The 26,590-nt window shown below is 41.2% G+C and overlaps 1 protein-coding gene across 1 annotated transcript in view; it reads left to right on the top strand.

Annotated features, from left to right (window-relative positions):
* The window catches only part of LOC124035285 (calcium-binding protein 7-like), a 54,454-nt gene extending 30,638 nt beyond the window's left edge, over positions 1-23,816 (top strand). The window contains exons 2-5 of the mRNA XM_046348743.1: positions 17,902-18,045; positions 18,647-18,759; positions 21,338-21,488; positions 23,004-23,816. Coding sequence (XP_046204699.1) covers positions 17,902-18,045; positions 18,647-18,759; positions 21,338-21,488; positions 23,004-23,131 — 536 coding nt within the window. The 3' untranslated portion in view covers positions 23,132-23,816. The remainder of the gene's footprint in view (positions 1-17,901; positions 18,046-18,646; positions 18,760-21,337; positions 21,489-23,003) is intronic.
* Positions 23,817-26,590: the final 2,774 nt, after the last annotated feature.

Here is a 26,590-nt window from a genome sequence, read left to right as displayed (position 1 = left end):
TGATGCAACAGGACAATGACCCAAAACACAGAAGTACATCAACAACAAAATGGCTTCAACAGAAGAAAATATGCCTTCTGGAGTGGCCAAGTCAGAGTCCTGACCTCAACCCGATTGAGATGCTGTGGCATGACCTCAAGAGAGTGGTTCACATCAGACATTCCAAGAATATTGCTGAACTGAAAGAGTTTTGTAAAGAGGAATGGTCCAAAATTCCTCCTAACCGTTGTGCAGGTCTGATCCACAACTACAGAAAACGTTGAGGTTATTGCTGCCAAAGGAGGGTCAACCAGTTATTAAATCCAAGGGTTCACATACTTTTTGCACCCTGCACTGTGAATGTTTTCAAGGTGTGTTGAATAAAAACATGAAAATGTATAACTGTTTGTGTGTTATTAATTTAAGCAGACTGTGTTCGTCTATTGTTGTGACTTAGATGAAGATAAGATCACATTTTATGACCAATTTATGCAGAAATCCAGCTAATTCCAAAGGGTTCACATACTTTTTCTTGCCACTGTATAAAATGTTTACGTAAAAAAATACATATTTTTAAAAGTAATTCTAGTGCCCGATTTCGGGGACTGTCAGTTTAAGAGGTTTTAAATAACAGCAGTGTATTAATAATGACACTGACAGCCTGCAAGGCTATTTTGATATGTCTGTTGCTCCCCTTCTAGATGCAGAGGAAACATTGACATCTCATAGCCTCAAGGTGATGGCTTGCTTTCCATTTCTGTAGAAATACTTGAGTGAATACAAATGAAGATATTTAAAGAATCTGTGATATGCTCAGTAGGCTAAGTCAGAAATTATGCACATTATGTTTGCCTGTGCAGAATTTGTGGGCGTTGTGGGGGTGTATTTTCAAGGGGTCAAACACCAACCGTCCATTGGAAACACATGTTGCCATGGTGATGAGAACAACACGTGACAGTGACCAATCTTCATGGCAAAGATGTGTTGGCTGATTTTCAGGTTCTCTGGGTGCAGGATGACCAAATACTCATACTGTACTGTACTCAAAGAGAAGAACTTGTTACTCCTGATTGTTGATAATCTAGCCAGCATCTCTTTAGACCACCAACAAGGCTTTACTTCTCATAATAAAAAACATATTGTATTCTTGTCCTTGCATATTGTATTTCACCTGTGGGCCTATAATATGTTAATAGTTTATCTCCATACAATATGGGGTAGCAAAGAATTAGAGTGGGACTCCACATTGCCTAAATAAATGTTACATTTTTCCTGCAGTGGGCTAAATCGGGGTAACACCGTGTGCTTCTTGGTAGTCTTAAACAAATCTTGGTAGTCTTTGAAACAAAACGGCTTAAAAATATTTGACCCCTATAACATGTCAGATACACACTACCGTTCAGAAGTTTGGGATCACTAGAAATGTCCTTGTTTTTGAAAGAAAAACATTTTTTCTATATTAAAATAACATAAAATTGATCAGAAATACAGTGTGTACATTGTTAATCTTGTAAATTACTATTGTAGCTGGAAACGGATGATTTTGATGGAATATCTACATAGGCGTACAGAGGCCCATTATCAGCAACCATCACTCCTGTGTTCCAATGGCATGTTGTGTTACCTAATCCAAGTGTATAATTTTAAAAGGCTAATTGATCATTACATTTACATTTACATTTAAGTCATTTAGCAGACGCTCTTATCCCTTCTGCAATTATGTTAGCACAGTGGAAAACTGTTGTTTGATTAAAGAAGAAATAAAACTGACCTTCTTTAGACTAGTTGAGTATCTGGAGCATCAGTATTTGTGAGATAGATTACAGGCTCAAAATGTCCATAAACAAATAACTTTTTTTCTGAAACTCGTCAGTCTATTCTTGTTCTGGGAAATGAAGGCTATTCCATGTGAGAAATCCCCAAGAAACTGAAGATCTCGTACAGGGTTGGCAGGGTAGCCTAGTGGTTAGAGCGTTGGACTAGTAGCCGGAAGGTTGCAAGTTCAAATCCCCGAGCTGACAAGGTACAAATCTGATGTTCTAACCTTGAACAGGCAGTTAACCCACTGATCCTAGGCTGTCATTGAAAATAAGAATTTGTTCTTAACTGACTTGTCTAGTTAAATAAAGGTAAAATAAACAGTGCTGTGTACTACTCCCTTCACATCACAAACTGCCTCTAACCAGAATAGAAAGAGGAGTGGGAGGCCCCGTTGCACAAAAGGACAAGTATATTAGATTGTCTAGTTTGAGAAAATGACTCCTCACAAGTCCACAACTGGCAGCTTCATTAAATAGTGCCCACAAAACACCAGTCTCAATGTCAACAGTGAAAAGGCAACTCTGGGATGCTGGCCTTCTCGGCAGTTCTTTTGCCCAAGTTCCTCTGTGTTCTTTTGCCCAATTTCATCTTTTATTTTTATTGGCCAGTCTGAGATATGGCTTTGTCTTTGCAACTCTGCCTAAAAGGTCAGCCTCCCGGAGTCGCCTCTTCACTGTTGACATTGAGACTGGTGTTTTGTGGATACTATTTAATGAAGCTGCCAGTTGAGGACTAACCAAGTATTGTAAACAGGTGTCAGTAGAATAGGATTGTCTAAAACCGGACTGAAGGTCATACAAAATGTTATTGTCATCAATATACTTTAGGATCTGTTCATGGGTGCTCTTTCTAAAACCTGACAACACACTCAAGATTGACACTGGTCTGTACATCCTTGTTCAACTTTTCTCATAGAATATAATGTGGGCCAGATAAAGTAATTCCTCTGAATTTCATAGAAATGCTAGCTAGTTTCTGTCAGTTAAGGTAGGGTTAAATCATTTATTTCCTCTTTGATCGATTGCAGAGATGGACTGTGTATACTTTATTGCCTGTGAAATGAACTGTGATGAGTTTTGGAGGTTGAACGTTTTTAAGTCAAATGAAAGAAACCACCCTAAAGGGATGGTTGTGTCTCAGTTTAATTAAAAGTAATTTGATCTTCACTGGATATATAGAAGCATATACAGTATACTTATTTTATATTATGAAAATATATTCACTGTTGTGCAGTTATCAATATCTCACCCTGTTGTTGCCCTTTATAAGATCAGTGTGGTATGAACATAATGTATGTTTTGTAAATAGTTTGAATACATTTAGGATAAACTTTTTGGACAACTTTGTTTATATGCGTAGCAGAACATTTGATTTTTGCATTTGACCTTTTTGGGTGTTCTCATGGTTTTAGCCTGAAGGATACAGAGAGACTCAGTTTGGTTTCTGGAGAGATTATTTGAGCACACAGCTTTGAAGAGGGAGTGGAAATGGAGAATAGAGGAGTTAGATCAATGACTCAGTATATTCCACAGAAATAGGATGAACACTAACACAGAGATCCATCTTACAGCTAGCTATACACTGGAGCGGCTGCATTCATTATTCTTATAGATGAAGGAACTCTATGCTTTATTGATGTCTTGTCCACTTTAGCCCTCTTTGTAACGCAGTTGTTGAGTGGTAATATACAGTGCCAGGTGAAAGTGTACACACCCCTTGCACAGTCTTCACATTTTGCTGCCTTAAAATCAAATTAAAGTATTCATTTAGATGTTTTTATCTACGGATCTACACAACCAACTCCACATATTCAAAGTAAAATAATGTTATAGAAGAACCCCCCCCCTCAAAAAAAACTGATGATGTCCTGATTGCCTGTCTTCACACCCAGTAGTTAAAACTTACTGGAAGAACTTGACAGCCATTACAGCTGTGAATCATTTGGAATAATATTCTACCAACTTTGCACATTGTTTTTTTTGTCAAAATTCGTCAAGCTCAGTAAATTTGGTTAGGTATCAGTGATGGACAGCAATATTCAAACCTCTGATTTTCAAGCTATTTTTAAGTAGGACTGACACTAGACCATCCAGGAACACTCAACACCTATTGGAAAGACATTCTGGTGTGGCTTTGACATACTGCAAGCATTTTTGTAAATGTATCGCTCAAAAATAACTGTCAATTTTCACATGGGCTTTGGTCTTTTCATATTTCTTTTGATCCCAACAAACTTCCCAGTCCCTGCAGGTGACAAGCATACCCATAACATGATGCTGGACGATGCTGGGCCAATTGTGCGCCGCAATTATGGGACTCCCAATCACGGCCGGTTGTGATGAAGCCTGGACTTGAACCAGGGTCTTAGTGAGACCTCTAGCATTGAGATGCAGTGCCTTAGACCAGTGCGCCCCTCAGGAGACTTGACCAATCCTGTGAATGGGTTAAGCAACTTAGGTGTCTATACTTCAACAGCAAAGTTAGACAAGACAGAAGTTCATGAAGTAGGGCCTTGTGATCAAAATGAGAGTAATGTAGAGATCTACGAATCTTTAGCAAATAATATATGCCATTTAGCAGACGCTTTTATCCAAAGCGACTTACAGTCATGTGTGCATACATTCTACATATGGGTGGTCCCGGGGATCGAACCCACTACCCTGGCGTTACAAGCGCCATGCTCTACCAACTGAGCTACAGAAAAGTCCAGTGAACTTTTTGATACAGGATTTAGTGATGAGGATCAAAACTGTCACCTGTAACAAAACAAGGGGCACTATGGTAGATGGCATCCAAAGTTGTAAGAGTAGCATCAGCTGCACTTTGATAAATAATATCACCATAATCAAGAATCCTTTTAGAATTTGTCAATTGTTTGAATATTTGGGGCGCCCAAGTAGGCTCTTTTAGAGCAGACGATGGGTTAAGGATGTCATACTGTAGCTGTTTAAAAATAGTCAGCAGAGTCACACGCATCCACACGTGCAGGAATGAGCACAGGCACATACCTGCACATTCTCACCCACACAAACACGCACGCACGCTAACACACACACAGTCAGGCACGCACACGCAAAAGCACACGCACACACACACACAAACACAGTGAAGAGGTGTTTTGGTTGGAAGTATTGATTTTTAGGGGCCTTACATAAATACATGGTTGGTCTGCAGCAATTACTGATGTGAGGGAGTCGTCCTGGCATATGAGAGCTTGACTGGAGGAGTACATCACACTCACACACGCACACACACTCATGCACGCACGCACACTGACTGGAGAAGTTCTCTGGCTCTGAAGCATGGATAGGAGCCCAGGATTAAAGGAGTGTGTGTGTGTGTGCGTGTGTGTGCGTGTGTGTGCGTGTGTGTGTGTGTGTGTGTGTGTGTGTGTGTGTGTGTGTGTGTGTGTGTGTGTGTGTGTGTGTGTGTGTGTGTGTGTGTGTGTGTGTGTGTGTGTGTGTGTGTGTGCGTGCGTGTGTGTGTGTGTGTGTGTGTGTGTGTGTGTGTGTGTGTGTGTGTGTGTGTGTGTGTGTGTGTGTGTGTGTGTGTGTGTGTGTGTGTGTGTGTGTGTGTGGAGGAACCCAGGGTATTTCCTCTGCACACCACTTTCCTAAGCTCTCACAAAGCCACTGCAGCTGGTAATGACAAAGTTATTAACTAAACTCAAGGCAACAACTTTACTTTAGGAAATGGATGTCTCAAATACGTCAATCCATATTGTCTGTGCAGTGGGCTTTTATTCAGGGATGAAGATTGTTCAACCGTTTCATTATTTGTTCCCTAAAATGTTTATGAAGTGTATGGGATTGACCATAAACCTTTGATCAAGGTATTCCAGTTGGCGTATTCGGCAGGATGTTTCTCGTTTAGTCCGATCCTGCTACTGTTACAGAGAGTGTGACTTAGCATTATCTGAATTGCGAGCCAAAATCACCGTAATTTAAGATCAATCCAGGTCCACAGAAAAATGTTCAGATATGAAGTTTCCTTTGAGTCCCATGTGAATGTTGTTGCTATCCCAAAGTAACTTACTTCAACTGTTTGGTTCCCAAGTACTTTGTATATGATCAAATAGTGACTTGTGACCTGTAACGATACTCTGTTTATGACATTCTGTTTTAGTCCTATTGATTTACAGGAATGTAGGGAAAAGAAGCCTGGAACACCTTTCTCTTGTAAGGTTAAACTCTAAAGTAGTTTCTCCAGATCTCCACTCCATCAAGCCCCTAGGGGCCTGTACATAATGGCATGTTTGAAGCAGCTTCTTACATCAAAGGAAATGCCACTAGGTACAATTTCGTTTTTTAATGTCTTCAATGGCGGCACACACTCCCAGAGAGAGGAGGCCACTACGAAGCGGACCGAACCGAGCAGGAAATGAAATGAAATGAAAGGGAAGAAATACGGGCCAGTTTAAAGAGGGTCAAACCGATACAGAAAATCTGCGGCACCAAGGAAACAGTATCTGAACTAGGCCAAGAGCATCAATGCTTATTCACTTGATCCGTGTCGTGTCATTAGGGAGTGCTAATTAAGCAATAAGGCCTAAGGGGGTGTGGTATAGGGCCATTATAGCATGGGCTGTTCTTATGTATGACGCATCGCTGAGGTCTAAGCCGTGGTATATTGGCAATATACCACAAACCCCTGAGCTACCTTATTGCTATTATAAAATGGTTACCAACATAATTAGAGCAGTATAAATGATGTGTTGTTAGCCAATCAGCATTCAGTGCTTGAACCACCCAGTTTATAATGCATCTTAAATCGTCTCCATGCCCTAAAGTCTGTACTGTAACCTCTGTTTCGTCCAGTTTTGAACCACTATTGCCTCAGGTTGTATTGTGCAGATACACCCTAAACAACTTTGTAAAAGGTGAACCACTTTAGAGTAGTCTTTGTCTATACGGTCCTCTTCATGGTAATATGTGAGTCACAGTTATATTTGAAACTGGTGGAAATGTCCTTATATCTGGTGTGCTTCCTCATGATCGTTTTGAACAGGAATCTTTTAAAATTCTGTTTCCGATATTAAGGTCCCCCTTATTTAATCGCTGATCATATTCATATGAGATTCATTAGAGAGCTTGACAGAAGGACTGTGAGTTGTGTGTCATGTGGCCATAAAACTAAATGACATCGGCAGGATTATGATTTACCAAGTTCCCCTTGAAGAGTGCATGCTATATTATACATATTCTTATTTTTTATTTATTTCAAATAAGACAATCAACAGTTACATAAATAAAATATAAAATGTATATAAAATGTATGTTTTTCACCCCCCAACCCCAAAACAAAGACAAAAACATAAAAACAAGAACCAACATTAACAACAGAGAAACAGAAATAAATACATCCTCACATTCCCAATAGTCAAAATAAATCAATAATAATATGCAGTCGCAGATAATGCAGATTATGCTTCAACTAGAGCCAATATTCACATCCAAAAAGAGAGAGAATATACAGATTCCAATATACAATTCCAATGCTTCTACAATGTCACCGGTTTACAGAAATTCAAAACAGATTCTGTGAAACTCTTTCTTTTTCAATATATAAGTACATTTTTCAAGAGCTTGACATGAATTACACAAATTACAAAAATAAAGGGAACACTAAAATAACACATCCTAGATCTGAATAAATGAAATATTCTTATTAAATACTTTTTTCTTTACATAGTTGAATGTGCTGACAACAAAAATCACACAAAAATGATCAATGGAAATCAAATTTGTCAACCCATGGAGGTCTGGATTTGGAGTCACACTCAAAATTAAAGTGGAAAACCACACTACAGGCTGATCCAACTTTGATGCAATGTCCTTAAAACAAGTCAAAATTAGGCTTAGTAGTGTGTGTGGCCTCCACGTGCCTCGTGGCGTTGGTGGATGGAGCGAGACATGATGTCCCAGATGTGCTCAATTGGATTCAGGTCTGGGGAACGGGCGGTCCAGTCCATAGCATCAATGCCTTCCTCTTGCAGGAACTGCTGACACACTCCAGCCACATGAGGTCTAGCATTGTCTTGCATTAGGAGGAACCCAGGGCCAACCACACCAGCATATGGTCTCACAAGGGAGGATCTCATCTCGGTACCTAATGGCAGTCAGGCTACCTCTGGCGAGCACATGGAGGGCTGTGCGGTCCCCCAAAGAAATGCCACCCCACACCATGACTGACCCACCGCCAAACCGGTCATGCTGGAGGATGTTGTAAGCAGCAGAACGTTCTCCACGGCGTCTCCAGACTCTGTCACGTCTGTCACATGTGCTCAGTGTGAACCTGCTTTCATCTGTGAAGAGCACAGGCCGCCAGTGGCGAATTTGCCAATCTTGGTGTTCTCTGGCAAATGCCAAACGTCCTGCACGGTGTTGGGCTGTAAGCACAACCCCCACCTCATACCACCCTCATAGAGTCTGTTTCTGACCGTTTGAGCATACACATGCACATTTGTGGCCTGCTGGAGGTCATTTTGCAGGGCTCTGGCAGTGCTCCTCCTTGCACAAAGGCGGAGGAAGCGGTCCTGCTACTGGGTTGTTGCCCTCCTACGGCCTCCTCCACGTCTCCTGATGTACTGGCCTGTCTCCTGGTAGCGCCTCCATGCTCTGGACACTACGCTGACAGACACAGCAAACCTTCTTGCCACAGCTAATATATAATAATAATATATGCCATTTAGCAGACGCTTTTATCCACATTACAGTCATGTGTGCCATTCCGTATGGGTGGTCCCGGGGATCGAACCCCCTACCCTGGCGTTACAAGCGCCATGCTCTACCAACTGAGCTACAGAATGACCACAGCTCACATTGATGTACCATCCTGGATGAGCTGCACTACCTGAGCCACTTGTGTGGGTTGTAGACTCCGTCTCATGCTACCACTAGAGTGAAAGCACCGCCAGCATTCAAAAGTGACCAAAACATCAACCAGGAAGCATAGTAACTGAGAAGTGGTCTGTGGTCACCAACTGCAGAACCACTCCTTTATTGGGGATGTCTTGCTAATTGCCTATAATTTCCACCTGTTGTCTATTCCATTTGCACAACAGCATGTGAAATTTATTGTCAATCAGTGTTGCTTCCTAAGTGGACAGTTTGATTTCACAGAAGTGTGATTGACTTGGAGTTACATTGTGTTGTTTAAGTGTTCCCTTTATTTTTTTGAGCAGTGTATTATATTAACCAATGACGAGGGGGAATTGACATACTTCCAGTGGAGAGCATTTGAACGTCTAGCTCGTAATGGACAGAGGTCAACTGTTTTCTTTTCTCTCCTATGTAAAGACAAATTCTCTGACAGAAAAATTGAAGATGCAAAATTTAGGGATTATTGGTATTGGGGTAAAGGTCATCTCAGAGATATAGCCCAGAACTGAGCTCCATAACTTTTATATCTCAGCACACTCCCACAAGCAATGATACAAGGTTCCTACTGTAGATGCATGTTATTTTTAAAACACGGGTCTTGGATTTTAGGGTCAACTTTGGGAAGCTTAACAAGGGTGATATACATGTATGTTCTCATTATCCAATTGTTTTGCAACAATTTCCGGCGAGTGTTTAGTGTCTGTATCTGAGCTCAAGAGCAGATAATACCCCAGTCCTCTTCGGAAACATCTTCTTGCATATCTTGTATCCACTGAAGTATCTTACTATCAGAGTTGTCATTATAGTAGCTACCATTTTCCCATATAATTATGTCATGTGACCTCTCCCATAACACATATCAACAGAGAACATTTCTAAAGTGGTCAAATGAGGTTGTAGGGCAGATTGTTTTGGACTGGAAAAAATAAAGCTTCTCAATTGTACGTTTTTGAAAAAATGCTTTTCTGGTAAGTTCAATATGCCCTTTAGTTCTTCAAACGACATGAGCCCTTTTTCATTGTATATGTCCATTACTTTAACAATACCTTTTCTTTCCCATTCTTTAAACCCCAAGTCATTTTTATCAGGTCTGAAATCGTTCCAAAATTGGTGTACAACTGGATAATTCAGGGGATTCAAACAATATTGCTGCACTTCGTGCCATATAGATAGGTTGTTTTTACCAAAAGGATTATAGTAGTGTTCTTCATAGTTTCTGAGAGGGAGCAGAGTACAAATATTCATCCAAAGTGAAGCCTTTCGTGGCAAGAGTTGAGTCTGCAGTCAGGGTAAGTATGGTTCCTTGGAAAACCAAAACATTGCAGCCCTCAGTTGTGGAGACCAGTAATGCCACTGTAGGTTTGGAAGTTTTAACTGTCACGAACCGGCTCAAAGCCCGTAACAAAGGGAGACAACGTGGAGATAAGGAGTAGCAAAATCTATATTTATTAAATAAGTAACTAAGTATAATATACAATGGTGTGTGTAATCAGTAATCAGTAGTGTAAGTGAGTGTTTTGCATGCATGAATGTGATAATGCAGGGTGATGAAAGGTGCCAAAGCAAACAAACAAAAGGCCACCAAGAACCACAACAGAATCTACAAAAGGTGTCTGCATGGAGAGAGTCTCCTCCATGAATGTGGAAGAGGTCTTTTTTTATCCTGGGAGACACCTGGCCCAGGTGTTTCCCATGTAGCTGACGACCCTCTCAACTCCGCCCACCGGCATCCTAATAAGGAAACAAGAACAAAGACAGAATACGGCAGACAGAGTGGGAGGGTCGTCACATAACCCCCCCTGTCTTAGGGAAAATAAATAAGAGAAAGTCTAAGCCTTGGTTTTCTGTTGCTCCAGATAAAATGTTAGTATCTTTCTGATCTTTGGGAAAAATAAGGGTGGTGGAACCAGAGGAATTGATTGAAATAGATGAAGATATTGGGTCAAAATATTCATATTAATTATATTTATTCTACCAATAATAGATGTAGGCTGTAATGATGTCCATCTGTTGACGGATTTTGTTACACCCGTTACCATGGGTTCATCATTTGCTGTACTACTCAATCAGCTAATTTCTGGTGTGATTTTAATACCAAGATGTGTAAAAACCTTGTTCTGTATTCTTAATTAAATGCTGTAATTTCTTTCTACTCTGCAAGTGGAGTGATCGAGATGAGGATGAAAAGTGCAATTAAAATCACCTGCCATTAGGACTTTACTAGGAAGGGAGGCTATACTACGAATAGAAAGAAACTCTCAGATAATTTGAGATTATCATCAGTAGGACCATATACATTAACCAGATTAATACGCTCATTCAAAAGAGTTTCCTGTGTCAAAATGTATCTACCCAGCTGTATCAGTTATACTATTTTCCATTTGAAATGGAACAGATTTTTAAATTAAAACCATAATACCATGAGAATGAGAGGAGAAACAGGATGCCATCACTTGTGCTTGCCATCTCCTGCATATTGTAATTAGCTCATCCTTCAGCAAGTGAGTTTCTTGTAGGAACACAATAGATTAGTAATAACCTGTTTAAGCTTGGATAGTTGATCAACTCCACGGACATTCGACAAAGTAAATTTCAGTTTTGCATTTGAAGTAATTTAACTAAAGATATGAACATGGAATAAGATAGAGTATAAACGCATATCTAAAATATGTTTAGTAACCACAAGCACTGCGTGAGTATTTTGTAGTGAGGAAAATATGTAAAGATCTGTTGAAACAAAAAACCTAAATATTTCCTAACAGTAAAGCACTGAACCCCATTCTCCTGTTTCCCTAACGGAGACACTCAAAGCTTCCCCTCCCTCATCCTCCTAATCGTAAAGTGTAGCCTGGTTGACTGATCCAGTAAAGGGAGCAGTCTCATCTAAGTGATGCTAAACAAAACAAAGTGTCTCCTGCCTTCTCTCGACTATTATTCCTCACAAACCAAACAATAGGCATACCTAGCAAAATGTTATGCGACATGCTTAAGTGCTAATGTCTGAGATGTGCAACATGTGCAAGTAATGATTGACATATTTTAATAAAAACTTGATTTTGATACATTTAATCATGCTATTTCATCCTTCCACAATACATAGTCCCGACACAAATGTAGGGTTGCTACCCAAGCCTTCTGGTCTATCGGTTCGGTTGCCAGAGACGTGACTCAATCGTTCAGTATTTTTGTTCTTTATCTATGGACGCGAACCCGTCGTTCGTTCTAAATGTTCCATTGCTATGTTGGCAACGTTATTATCTGTTGGTTGCTATCTAGCCAACTACAGGTAACTTACAGTTACGTCACAAAGTGCAGCCAGATAAGTAGCTGTATTTGCATTTGTTTAAGCTGTATTCTAATGACATTTATTTGGAAACATTCATAACAATGAGCTAATGAGGCACGGTTTTACCTGGCATAGAAAATGTGCTCACTTGTCAAGACACTGTTATTCAGAGGAGTTATTATTCACTTAAATGTCATGCTAGCTAGCTGCCAACAAATTGGCTAACGTTAGTTTGCTAGCTTGTAACCAGCCACAAAATCCAAGGTGGTTTAATTCTCCATAGTCCAGGGTGGTGATAAACTTCACTGGGGCAACACGGCTAAAAAGAAGAATCACGTTATACATCACAGATGAATGCCTAGGCTTGAGAGGGAGATTCAAACTGTTGTGACCGTCCATTGTACGTCACACATAGTTTAGCTGGGAAAGCTATTCCATAGGCAATGTTGAGGGATGTACCTGAGCTGGCGGGATTTCTTGGTCCCCGTACATCCCTTTGCCCTTGCCTCTGGCTTTCCACAACAGTCAGACTTTGTCTGTAAAGTTGAGAAACTTCATGATAAGGACTTGGGGCTTTAGGAGCTGGAAGCCAATCGGCTCTTTCAACGGGTAGGGTGTCCGAAAAGATGTCCGGCCCAAATGCCGGGGCAGCCATTTCTCAAGCGATGCAACTGCATCACCATTTTTTCACTTTTTCGGGTAGATGGACCAGTTTCAAATTTGACCTCCTGTGGTAGTTCTCCAGCGAGCTTAGTTTCGAAGTAATGTCAGCCACCTGTTTTTAAGCTTTTCTGTCATTGTTTTGACAGTGACTAGAGTATCTTCCACCATGCTAATGCGTTCCTCTGCTTTGTCAAAGCGCGTGGAGTTAAGGTAAAGTTTAACCTCACTAATCCCTGTTACAACACTTTCGAGTTTGTGGGAAATGTCCATCCTCATGGAAGAGATTGCTTCCAAGGCCCCTTTGCTCTGATTCTGGTTTAGGTCGTTGACATTGTTGGTTGCCATGTTGGACTTGTGGTGTGAGGGGCTAGCTGAGCTTCTAGGGCTAAATGGGTTAGTAGAGCTAGCTGAATTCGCAGGGCTAACTAGCCTAGCCTGGATTACATTGTAGATGCAAGTTGTTCTTCTTGTTTTTTTTGTTGGCCGGAGAGCTAGGAGTTAGGAGTTTGTTTTGATTTATTTGATTAATGTTAATAGATATCTTGTGCTGACAAGTATTGGCAATGGTGGCAAATACACACAATTTACTCTTTGTTTTAGTATGGTCAGGGCGTGAGTTGGGGTGGGCAGTCTATGTTTGTTTTTCTATGTTGGGGTTTTGAGTTCGGCCTAGTACGGTTCTCAATCAGAGGCAGCTGTCAATCGTTGTCCCTGATTGAGAATCATACTTAGGTAGCCTGGGTTTCACTTTTGAGTTGTGGGTGTTTGTTTTCGTGTGAGTGTTTGTTGCCACACGGTACTGTTTCGGTTTCGTTCGTTTCACGTTTATTGTTTTGTAGTGTTCAGTTTATGTCTGTAAATAAACGTTATGGACACTTACCACGCTGCGCATTGGTCCTCCGATCCTTCTCGCTTCTCCTCCTCAGAAGAGGAGGAAGAATTCCATTACAAGATTATTGGGTACAACACACAGTATATGAAAATGGTTTGTTCCTACAGACAGAGAGTCACGTAACCGTGGCTTGCTATATAAAGCAGGCAGACAGGCATCAAGGCATTCAGTTACTGTTTGATTGAATGTTGGAATGGAAAAAATGAGTGACCTAAGCGATTTTGAGGGTGGGGTATTCGTCAATGCCAGGTGCACTGGTTTCAGCATCGCAGAAACAGTTGGCCCCCAGGGCTTTTCGCACACGACAGGGTCTAGAGTTTACTGAGAAGGAAAGGGAGTAAACCTAGTCATTTGTACAACTGAATGCCTTCAACTGAAATGTGTCTTCTACATTTAACCCAACCCTCTGAATCAGAGAGGTGTGGGGGGGTTGCCTTAATCGACATCCACGGCACAGTAGGTTTACTGCCTTTGGGGAAGAATGAAACATTTTTACCTTGTCAGTTTGGGGATTCCATCCAGCAAACTTTCAATAACTGGCCCAATGCTCTAACCACTAGGCTACCCCCGCCCAAATGGTGCAACAAACATAAAACATCCAGTAAGGGGCATCCATGTGGGAGAGAACAGTTAGTTGATGACATGTTGAAGGAGAATGATTTGTTCATGCTAACAAGCAGTCCACAAACAGGCACAACTTGTCGGTCCTTGTCACGTATTTGCTATTGCAGCAGACAACCACACCGGGTTCCACTCCTATCAGCTGAAAACAAGAAGAAGCAGCTCCAGTGGGCAGGCGATCACCAACACTGGGAAATTACAGAGAGGGAAAAAAATCCTGGTTTGGTGAATCCTAGTTCCTGTTGTGTCATGCTGATGGCAGAGTCAGGATTTGGCATTAGCAGGATGAGTCCATGGTGGTGTAAATGGTACAATGGTACAGTGTCAATGGTACAGTCTTGTGATAGTGGTGTAATAATGTGGGGAACACATTAGGTCTCTTGATTACAAAGGGAAGCACAGCCGAGAGCTGCCCAGTGACACGAACCTACCAGATGAGCTAAATCACTTATATGCTCACTTCGAGGCAAGCAACACTGAGGTATGCATGAGAGCATCAGTCGTTCCAGATCACGCTCTCCGTAGCCGACGTGAGAAAGACCTTCAACATTCACAAGGCTGCTGGGTCAGATGGATTACCAGGACGTGTGCTCCGGGCATGTGCTGACTAACTGGCAGGTGTCTTCACTGTCATTTTCAACATGTCCCTGATTGAGTCTGTAATATCAACATGTTTCAAGCAGACCGCCATAGTCCCTGTGCCCAAGAACACTAAATGCCTAAATGTCAACAGATCTGAAACCCTCACGTCCGTAGCCACGAAGTGCTTTGAAAGGCTGGTAATGGCTCACATCAACACCACTATCCCAGAAATCCTAAACCCACTCCAATTTGCATACCGCCAAATCAGATCCACAGGTGATGCAATCTCTATTTCACTCCACACCGCCCTTTCCCACCTGGATAAAAGGAACACCAATGTGAGAATGCTATTCATTGACTACAGCTCAGCGTTCAACACCAGAGTACTCTCAAAGCTCATCACTAAGCTAAGGATTCTCGGAATAAACAATCCTGGACTTCCTGACGGGCCGCCCTCAGGTGGTAAGGGTAGGAAACAACACATCCGCCACGCTGATCCTCAAAACTGGAGCCCCTCAGTGGTGCGTGCTCAGTCCCCTCCTGTACTCCCTGTTCACCCACGACTGCATGGCCAGGCATGACTCCAACACCATCATTAAGTTTGCAGACAAATCTACAGTGGTAAGCCTGATCACCGACAATGACGAGACAGCCTATTAGGAGGAGCCTAGAGACCTGGCCGGGTGGTGCCAGAATTACAACCTATCCCTCAACGTAACCAAGACTGAGGAGATGATTGGGGACTACAGGAAAAGGTGGACCAAGCACGCCCCCATTCTCATTGACGGGGCTGCAGTTGAACAGGTTGAGAGCTTCAGGTTCCTTGGTGTCCACATCAACAACAAACTAGAATGGTCCCAACACACCAAGACAGTCGTGAAGAGGGCATGACAAGCCTATTCCCCCTCAGGAAACTACAAATATTTGTCAAGGGTCCTCAGATCCTCAAACGGTTCTACAGCTGCAACATGGAGAGCATCCTGACTGGTTGCATCACTGCCTGGCACGGCAACTGCCGCAAGGCTTCTGACCGGCTTCTGACCGCAAGGCACTATAGAGGGTAGTGCGTATGGCCCAGCACATCACTGGGGCTAAGCTGCCTGCCATCCAGGACCTCTACACCAGTCGGTGTCAGAGGAAGGCCCTAAAATGTTCAAAGTCCACAGTCACCCCAGTCATAGACTGTTCTCTGTTGGTTAGAGGCTGTAAGTAAGCATTTCACTGTAAGTTATACACCTGTTGTATTCGGCGCACGTGACAAATAAACTTCGATTTGATACCAATTGATCAACTTTTCCATGTCCCATAGAGTTCAGGCTGTTCTGGAGACAAAGGTGGGTGTACCCAATAAACTGGCCACTGAGTGTATATTGTAATTAGTTGTTATGATGTAACTCTCTTATAGTTCATAGCCAATTGTAAGAGATATAGACCTTCTAAGAGTCTCGCCCCTCCTGAGAGCAGCGTTTGGGCTTTTCAATGGAATAGGGCTCTGCTCAGCTGAAGAGCTGTTTATACGGCAAACACCAGAAAAAGTTGGAGTGAAGGACCTCAGGTGGATTTGGAGGTGTTGTTAATAGGATCGGAAGCAGCTGGGGTGGCCATGAGGTGGGGAAATGTCATTCTACTCCACCTTATAAATTGTGTGTCACATTGTAATCCATGATAGCCAAGTGCCCCTGTCCCTGTAGCAGATGGGTATCCATTCCGTTCTGCGCCTTGAAAATAATACTAAACTATTTCCTAAAGCATTGGCATCACTTCATGTATACACAACACATTCTGTCTTCATTCATCCGTCTCACATTTTCTTTTTGCTCAAAATATTTGTCAAAATGAGTTAGGGGCATGCCCACACGGACATGCCCACATATCCCTATTCTGACACCCCACTACATCAATGCAACAGCACATGTTATTTACTACACCGCACATCACTAACAATAAGCTACAGAGTGAATGAAGTGCATTTTATTATGATAATTCTTACTTAGTGATGGGTACATCTACTCATTCCTGCTTTCTCTAATCACTTTAATGAATATATAAAATTGTCCCTTATATATTCAATTATAGACTTATTCAATGTCATTCAAATTCAAATCGGGGGTTCATATTTTACTATTTACATAAGCATGTTTGCAGTCACCTATTTTACACCTGCAAATGTTATCTAGAATGTCCTCTCACAGAGCTACATTTAATTTCCATAAGACTTACACTGACTTAAACACATCTGATATCGTACATGATTTTTTTAACAATGTGTTTTGTGATTCTCGGCTACTGCAAAAACAGTCAGAGTAGATACCGGAGCAGATTCATCCCAGATCTACCCATCATCAAGTGTACGTATATAGGGAAGTTTGTTCATCATCACCTGAAACAGTTTCCTGTATGCTAGATCTTTTACAATCAGTAATTTGACTGGCCGACGGTCTACAACACATATGAGTGATGGGTTTCGGTCACTCGTAAGGAAAAGGGCTTTTGAGCTATGGGAGAAGTATTTTAAGGACAGACCTGGTCAGTATGCTCAGATAGGAAGAGGCTAAATGAGAGGGCTCACTCTCGCCAAAATCTGTCCAGAATAAGCCCAATCCGTTTCTATGGGCTTAGTACGCAGACCTAAGCTTTTCGCCTACCTTCCTGCCTTTGGGACAACGACTCCCATTGTTAGGGCGGAGACATGAATATCTCTTCATTATACAGATCTCTGGTATGCTTTAGATTAGTTTAAATTAAAATATATATTGGAAAAGCCAACATGTCCTCTTCTTAGGTTTCTGTCATACATTTTTTTCCTGAAGTGACCTTTTACATACAGAAAACGAGTTAATTTTTTAACAGATGCATTTTGGTCTGTCAAAATGACCACAGTGGCTCTCTTAAGATCCCATCTATACACTGTGAAAGTGAATGCGCCATTTGTTCACCTCACATCACTTTATCCCTTGGAGATCTATGATTATTGGAGAAAAAAACTGTCATTAATTTAAATGTTCTGTTTTTTCCATCGTCTTCAGTGCATCCGCTACATTCGTTGGTAGAGATTGACCAGTCATTTGTGTAGCATATTTAAAACCTTATTTTCGAAATGGAAGTTATTTAGTGCTTAGGCACATGACACAGGTAGGCTGACACTAAAACAATTCTCTGTGTTGTCTTCCTCACAGAGATTCGCGAGGCGTTCAAGGTATTTGACCGTGATGGGAATGGCTTCATCTCGAAGCAAGAGCTGGGCATGGCCATGAGGTCTCTGGGGTACATGCCCAATGAGGTGGAGCTGGAGGTCATCATACAGAGACTGGACATGGACGGTGAGATAGACACACACACACACACACACACACACACACACACACACACACACACACACACACACACACACACACACACACACACACACACACACACACACACACACACACACACACACGCACACAGGCACACAGGCACACACACACACACACACACACACACACACACACACACACACACACACACACACACACACACACACACACACACACACACACACACACACACACACACACACACACACACACACACACACACACACACACACACACACACACACACACACACACACGGACACACGCATGCATGCACAAAGGCATGCACACAGGCACGCATTCACGACACAGACGGGCGCTCACACCCACCAACCCAAACACAGACACACAGACACACAGACACACACACACACACACACACACACACACACACACACACACACACACACACACACACACACACACACACACACACACACACACACACACACACACACACACACACACACACACACACACACACACACACACACACACACACACGCACACACACACACACACACACTAGCATACCAGGTGTCATCAAGATTCCTGTCATCAACAGGTGATGGTCAGGTGGATTTCGAAGAGTTTGTCACTCTCCTCGGACCCAAGCTGACAGCAGCCGGAATGCCAGACAAGTTCCACGGAACCGACTTTGACTCTGTGTTCTGGAAGGTAAGTAATCATAAACCGCTTCCTTCCTGCTTATTACCACTGACAAGCTACAAAGGCTTCTGGGTGATTAGGATGTAATGCTATACTGTAACTGTCATCTATCGCACCATTTATCCATTATATGGAGACTTTGTGACTTGAAAGGAAAACAAATGTAATTCCCAGATTCAGTGGAGGGTTGATAAGGCAGTGACCCCTCGTGAGTAATGAGGCTTTTATTTGATTAGTTTTTGGAAACGTTAGCTTGCGCATACAACTTTCCCTGACATCACACTTATACATTGTAATTTTCGATTTACCTGATATAGTCAGCTGGCTAGCATTCGATGTCTGCGGAGGTGTTGTCTTGTAGCCAATCATAATGGACTGTATCGCATGATAACTGAAAACACAACTGTGGGACGAACGAGAACGGTCCATTTAAAATCCATTCATTCTTCCCTCACCCCTTGCCCTGCAGGTGTCAACTCGTCAGACATCATGATACATCATCAGAAGTGTCCACTTAATTTGAGGGCTGAGGGGATAGGGTGTGACTTTTATGTGTTTGGAATGCAACCTTAGTATTTACTTAGTACTTAGTATTCTTAGTAATGTTCTTCTGTCAGAACTGTATCCTTCCTTCCTGACTTTCAACAACCATCCCCACCCATTTTATACACTAGTCTGACGATCGAAAGAAGAAAAATCAATTTAGATTAAATCAGGTTTTTACTGTGTGACAGTTTTTCAGATAATTACCCTCCCATATTGACAGTAATAGTAAAAAGTATTTCGAGACTGATTCAGAGTCAGGCTTGTGTTAGCATGATCTATGCAGTGTCTTTGTATACAATCTAGATTCTAGAAGAAACTCATATCTTATTGTGTGTGCCCCTCCCGGCCTAAAAAAAATACATATAAAATTAGCATTTTCACATGTGAAATAGCTGTTTTCACATGCTGAGCTAAAATTTCACTTGACACCATATTTTCACGTGTCTTACATTTTTAATTCACATGTTAACACCAACTTTTCACATGTGATAACATAAACATGTTTTCACCTAACATGTGAATTGCAGTTGCACATGTGAAATTTGTGCTTGGCCGTATTAAAATTGGTTATGCAGTTTGACATGTAAAAATCTCATTTACAGTTTCACAAACTCCACGTGAAAAACAATAACGTGTAAATCAAACTTCTGTTTCTCATGCTAGAAAACTGGGTGCCCTTATTTATCCTGTTTAACATGTTAAAATTAACTGATTTAATCTCAACTTAATCTTTTGTCATTTTTGTGCACACGTTTTTTATTGCTTTGCAAGTACACTGAAGACATCCAACATACATAATATATACAGCGGAAAACAACTATGCCACGTCAAAACAAGTTGACGTTGAGCTTAAAGAATGTTTTGCTAACCATTACTTTGAACAAAATCAAGATGTAAATATTTTTGTAATGCTTTTTGCATAAATAATCTTAAATTACAGCTCAATTTGAGCAAATTTCAAATTTGCGATTAATAATAATTAATCACAGAAAAACCTGCAGTAAATTCAAGTACATTTGATACCCATAGTTAAAATGTACATTAAAATATGAAGATACACATGTGAAAATGTAGAGGGCATGTGGCAGACATGGTTGCTCATGGTAACATGATGAAGTAGTCTCGCCTGCGACTTCTAAATTAGTTTTGGCTTTTAGTTAAACCCTCTTGGTTTAATGGTCAAGACGTTGGCTTCTCCCATGGCCTCTAATCCCGCCTGCTACAAAAGCAAACATATGAAACTCATGATGCGAAATGTTGGGAGACCACACATGTCTGAGTAATATGAACAATCCATGTGAATCCTCACACGTGTCCAAAAAAAGTTCGTTTTTCCCCACCTGACATTTGTCATGTGATTTGTTCACATGTGAAAGATTAATGTGAAACATCACAGGTGCCTGAAAACCACATCTGACTCTTGAAAATATTTTTTTTTTTGAAGAGGAGGTCTATGGCAGTGTACTGTATGCTCAAAATAATTGAATCCCTAAGTCCAGACAGTCATACAGTATGCCACATGTATCAATGGGCAGTGTTGTGTTGTATTCTCTGGCTAAAATCTCCAGGATCACTTAGCTTACCATCCCCAAATACAAAACATCGTATAAACTAAAATTGACCATAGAGCAGTATCTCATTGTAGTGACATCAGTTCCTGTGTGTGTGTGTGTGTGTGTGTGTGTGTGTGTGTGTGTGTGTGTGTGTGTGTCTGTGTCTGTCTGTCTGTCTGTCTGTCTGTCTGTCTGTCTGTCTGTCTGTCTGTCTGTCTGTCTGTCTGTCTGTCTGTCTGTCTGTCTGTCTGTCTGTCTGTCTGTCTGTCTGTCTGTCTGTCTGTCTGTCTGTCTGTCTGTCTGTCTGTGTGTGTGTGTGTGTGTGTGTGTGTGTGTGTGTGTGTGTGTGTGTGTGTGTGTGTGTGTGTGTGTGTGTGTGTGTGTGTGTGTGTGTGTGTGTGTGTGTGTGTGTGTGTGTGTGTGTGTGTGTGTGTGTGTGCGTGCTTGCGTGCGTGCGTGCGTGTGTGTGTGTGTGTGCGTGTGTCCAGACTGACATGCAGAAGCTGACGGTAGAGGAGCTGAAGAGGCTGCTGTATGATACATTCTCCGACCACCTCACCATGAAGGATATCGAGAACATCATCATGACCGAGGAGAGTCACATAGCGAACCCAGGGGCCTGCCAGGTGGATATAGACAGTAAGAAACCTTATAGTACACGCTTTATAGTATACATGTTATAGTACACACTTTTTAGTACACACTGTATAGTACACACTTTGTGCTAACCACTTTAACGTGTCTCAGGTTAATATGGACAGTAGGAGACCTATTGTACACTTGGATATACTTCCAGTATAATAGTTTAATTGAGAAAGACATCTGTGCTGAACAAAAACATAAACACGACATGTAAAGCGTTGGTTCCATGATGGATGATAAAATATCCCATAAATGTTCCATACATACAAAAAGCTTATTTCTCTAAAATGTTGTCCACAAATGTGTTTATATCCCTGTTAGTGAGCATTTCTCTTTTCCAAGATAAGCCATCCACCTGACAAGTGTACCATATCAAGAAGCTGAATAAAGAAATGACATACTGTAGATGGCTTTTTTTTCTGGCCACTCTTCCATAAAGCCCAGTTCTGTGGAGTGTACGGCTTAAAGTATTCCTATGGACAGATACTCCCATCTCCAATCTCCCCTTTGCAGATTTGCAGCTCCTTCAGGTTTATCTTTGGTCTCTTTGTTTGCCTCTCTGATTAATGCCCTCCTTGCCTGGTCTGTGAGTCTTGGTGGGCGGCCCTCTCTTGGCAGGTTTGTTGTGGTGCCATATTCTTTCCATTGTTTGATAATGGATTTAATGGTGCTCTGCGGGATGTTCAAAGTTTCTGATATTGTTTTATAACCCAACCCTGATCTGTACTTCTCCACAACTTTTTTTCCCTGACCTGTTTGGAGAGCTACTTGGTCTTCATGGTGCCACTTGCTTGGTGGTGCCCCTTGCTTGGTAGTGTTGCAGACTCTGGGGACTTTCAGAACAGGTGTTTATATGTGTAGATCATGTGACAGACCATTTGAGACTTAGATGGCACATGGGTGGACTTTATTTAACTAATTATATGACTTCTGAAGGTAATTGGTTGCACCGGATCTTATTTAGGGGCTTCATAGCAAAGGGGGTGAATAAATATGCATGCACCACTTTTTCATATTTTTTAATTTTTATGTATTTTTTTTCAGCAATTTGGACTATTTAGTGGATGTCCGTTACATAAAATCCAAATATATCTATTTTTTAATTACAGGTTGTAATGCAACAAAATAGGATGAACGCCAAGGTTGATGAAAACTTTTGCAAGGCACTGTACACCAAACTCCTTAATATATTCTATTTTATCATGCTTCTCAGGTGCCAATGCATTTGTTATCTTGTTTGGAGCTAACTGAAATCAGAGCTGTAATCTAGGTAATTATGTATCGTACACACTGGTGTAAAAACACATCTCCAAGCAGTTTTCATCCGTAATAATTGTGTTCATATACTTGTACATTTGGAGATGAGATTATAATGTAACTTGCCTCCGGTATCAGATATGTGCAGAGCATCAAAAGAGATTTTATTCAAAAGACTCACAGGTGCATGTCTCTCCTTCTTGATAATCTCTCACTTTCCTCCATCTCCTCTTGTCTCCTTTTCCTGTCAAGCAGCTAGTCCAACGCAGCAAGTCAAGCAGACGTGTGTACGCAAGAGCCTGATATGTGCTTTTGCCATCGCTTTCATCATCAGCGTCATGCTTATCGCAGCCAATCAGGTGCTACGGAGTGGCATGAAGTAGGCGGGGACGGCCATGGCCTCCTGACCCTCTGAAAGAGACTGCTGTAAGACACCTGGACAAATGACTGAGAAAAGAACAGCTCAACAACAACAACAGACAATTAATCCACCATCTAAATAATCTGACAGAAAGGCATGGCTCTCATCCAAATGCCTTCATGGGCATATTTCCCAACATGCTCCTTTATCTCCTTTCTGAATGGAACCCATTGAGACCCTTAACTACGGTGGCCTGGAGGTTGACCATTATCTGTGCATGAAGTGCATGGATTTAACCAGTCGTCTCTTGAAACATTTGTAGACCTTATTATCAGTGTAAATCCATATGACTGTGTAACAAACAGAGGTGTGTCATTATTAACTTATTGTGAACCAACTGTGACCAACTTTGTTAATAGGGTCGCGGGTCAAGGGGTCAGTGGCGGGAATGAACAATGGGTTTTACATCTGTACTGTGTATCAAACAACAACAAACGAACAACAACAAACAAGTTAATATTTCATAATAAATGTATATTTCACAGTTCTGCATGATCAAAAGGGCTGTTTAGTGGACTACATGATCATATCGTAAAAGTCGTTTTTGGACAACTGTTCTTATTGACATACTGTGGACTATTAGCTTCACTGAGCACCCCATAACGACCAGAACATATCTCACAGCCATAACGATCATAACATATCTCACTGTCATAAGGATCATTTCTGACAACTGTTCATAAGATATCTCACTGCCATGATCACAACATCTCACTGTCATGGACCCATCTACTGCACATAACGACCAGAACATATCTCACAGCCATAACGATCATAACATATCTCACTGTCATAAGGATCATAACGTATCTCACAGCCATAAGGATCATAACGTATCTCACTGCCATAACGATCACAACATATCTCACTGCCATAACGATCACAACATATCTCACTGCCATAACGATCATAACGTATCTCACTGCCATAACGATCATAACGTATCTCACTGCCATAAGGATCATAACGTATCTCACTGCCATAACGATCATAACGTATCTCACTGCCATAACGATCATAACGTATCTCACTGTCATAAGGATCATAAGATATCTCACTGCCATAACGATCACATAAGGATCATAATAACTGCCATAACGATCATATCTCACTGCCATAACGATCATAACAACACTATCTCACTGCCATAACGATCATAACGTATCTCACTGCCGATCATAACGTATCTCACTGCCATAAGGATCATAACGTATCTCACTGCCGTATCTCACTCATCGTATCTCACTGTCATAAGGATCATAACGTATCTCACTGTCATAAGGATCATAACATATCTCACTGCCATAACGATCACAACATATCTCACTGCCATAACGATCATAACGTATCTCACTGCCATAACGATCACAACATATCTCACAGCCATAACGATCATAACGTATCTCACTGCCATAAGGATCATAAGATATCTCACTGCCATAAGGATCATAACATATCTCACTGCCATAACGATCATAACGTATCTCACTGTCATAAGGATCATAAGATATCTCACTGCCATAACGATCACAACATATCTCACTGCCATAAGGATCACAACATAAGGATCCTAACATACCTTACTGCCATTGAAAAACCAATAACTCAGACGTGAGGGGTGTTGTATTAGCATATCATTGGGAAATCATACAGTATTGGCTTGATATGTGACATATATGCATAATAACATTATAACAGAGATGTCTGCTCTGTACACGGGGAATATGATGAATGTGATGGAATGTATACACTGCTATATTAGGCAATACATCACAAGTATACATTTCACATGTGATATCGCTGGCTAGACATGTTCAATATAGAACTGTAGGCTCATCCATGAGGAAGCTCTGCTCTGGGGAATTGAAGCAGGAACAATAACCTTCAATCCACCACCATGCCTTGGTAGCTCCTTGTTGTCCTTGGAATGCAATCCTCTTCCTATGGCGACTTTGAACATACCATAGTAATATATTCTATCTTGTTTTTTTTAAATTAAAAAGTAATGACATTCACACTAGATACAAGAACCAGGAAGCACTTTCATCTTAAAGACACTTCTGAAACCATTCTGGGACACAGACTTTACTATACTGATCATCAAATGGCCTGTGAAGCCCTGCAATAAAGCACTAATCCAACTCTGGGCAATATTTCCACCATTGCTGTTCCAGTGCTCTTTAGAGTGTTGTGCATGATTGCCAGTGACATCTTGGAATACTGATCATCTCTATACATCTGTATAATACACATTTTGACCAAAGCTATGAAAGTCAACCATTGTGTGGAGTAAATGGCTCTCAGAATGGAAAGAGAGAGAACAGTAAAACAAGTAAATGGAAAAGCACACCATTTTTTTATGTAGTTGCCAAATAAAAGGGAAACTTGAATAGCTCATCAATATGTATTGTTGTTGGAATTCTAAAAATAGTCATGATGTCTTCTATTAGATTTGTTGCATACGTAGAATGTATGCACACATGACTGTAAGTCGCTTTGGATAAAAGCGTCTGCTAAATGGCATATATTATTATATTATTATATTAAAGAAACTACTAGGACAAGTACAATACAATGCACTGGAGAGACGCAAAAACAAAGAACGAAAAGATAAATGCACTTCACTAAAATGCCTACATCTGTTTTGGAGGCTGAGGACATTTATTTTGTCATGTAATGGAAGGTAGCCTAGTGGTTAGAGCGTTGGGCCTGTAATCGAAAGGTTGGTAGATCGAACAAGGCAGTTAATCCACTGTTCCTAGGCCGTCATTGTAAATAAGAATTTGTTCTTATCTGACTTGCCCAGTTAAATAAAACCGACTGTATTGGACTATTTGGTTTCACATGATTGAGCACACCAATATTTTGGTGTTACAATTCAGCAACCGGGTGATGGAATTATGATTACTGTCCTGTCTAAAAACAGTCAAGACAGACAACAATTATCTCATTTCGCTGAGCGTTTTGTTAAAAGCAGCAAGGTCGCAGTAAGGTTGCAGCAAGGTCACAGAGGACATAATACAATTGCACATTGTCAATTCACCGTACTGTAAACAAATAGCTTTGTTTTCATTTTGCACTTTATAATATGGCGTAGATGCACACAATGATAATACACCGCCATTATGATTGTGTTCAATTTCAAAACATACTGTACATGCATCTTGAATGGTTACAGTATTGTATATACATGTTCCTTACATCTTCAGAAAAAATGGGAGTAGATGATAGATAACTGATATATGAACCCACATCATCTGTTGTTGGTACATATTGTATCAGCTTGGGTGACACTAAAATGTCAGCTTGGGTGACACTAATATGTCAGCTTGGGTGACACTAATATGTCAGCTTGGGTGACACAAATATGTCAGCTTGGGTGATACTAATATGTCAGCTTGGGTGATACTAATAGGTCAGC

Source organism: Oncorhynchus gorbuscha, linkage group LG05, assembly GCF_021184085.1.
Source record: "Oncorhynchus gorbuscha isolate QuinsamMale2020 ecotype Even-year linkage group LG05, OgorEven_v1.0, whole genome shotgun sequence".
In the NCBI taxonomy this organism is placed as follows: Eukaryota; Metazoa; Chordata; class Actinopteri; order Salmoniformes; family Salmonidae; genus Oncorhynchus; species Oncorhynchus gorbuscha.
The sequence above is the reverse complement of the archived record's forward strand: the minus strand, read 5'-3'. Positions and strand labels throughout refer to the sequence as shown.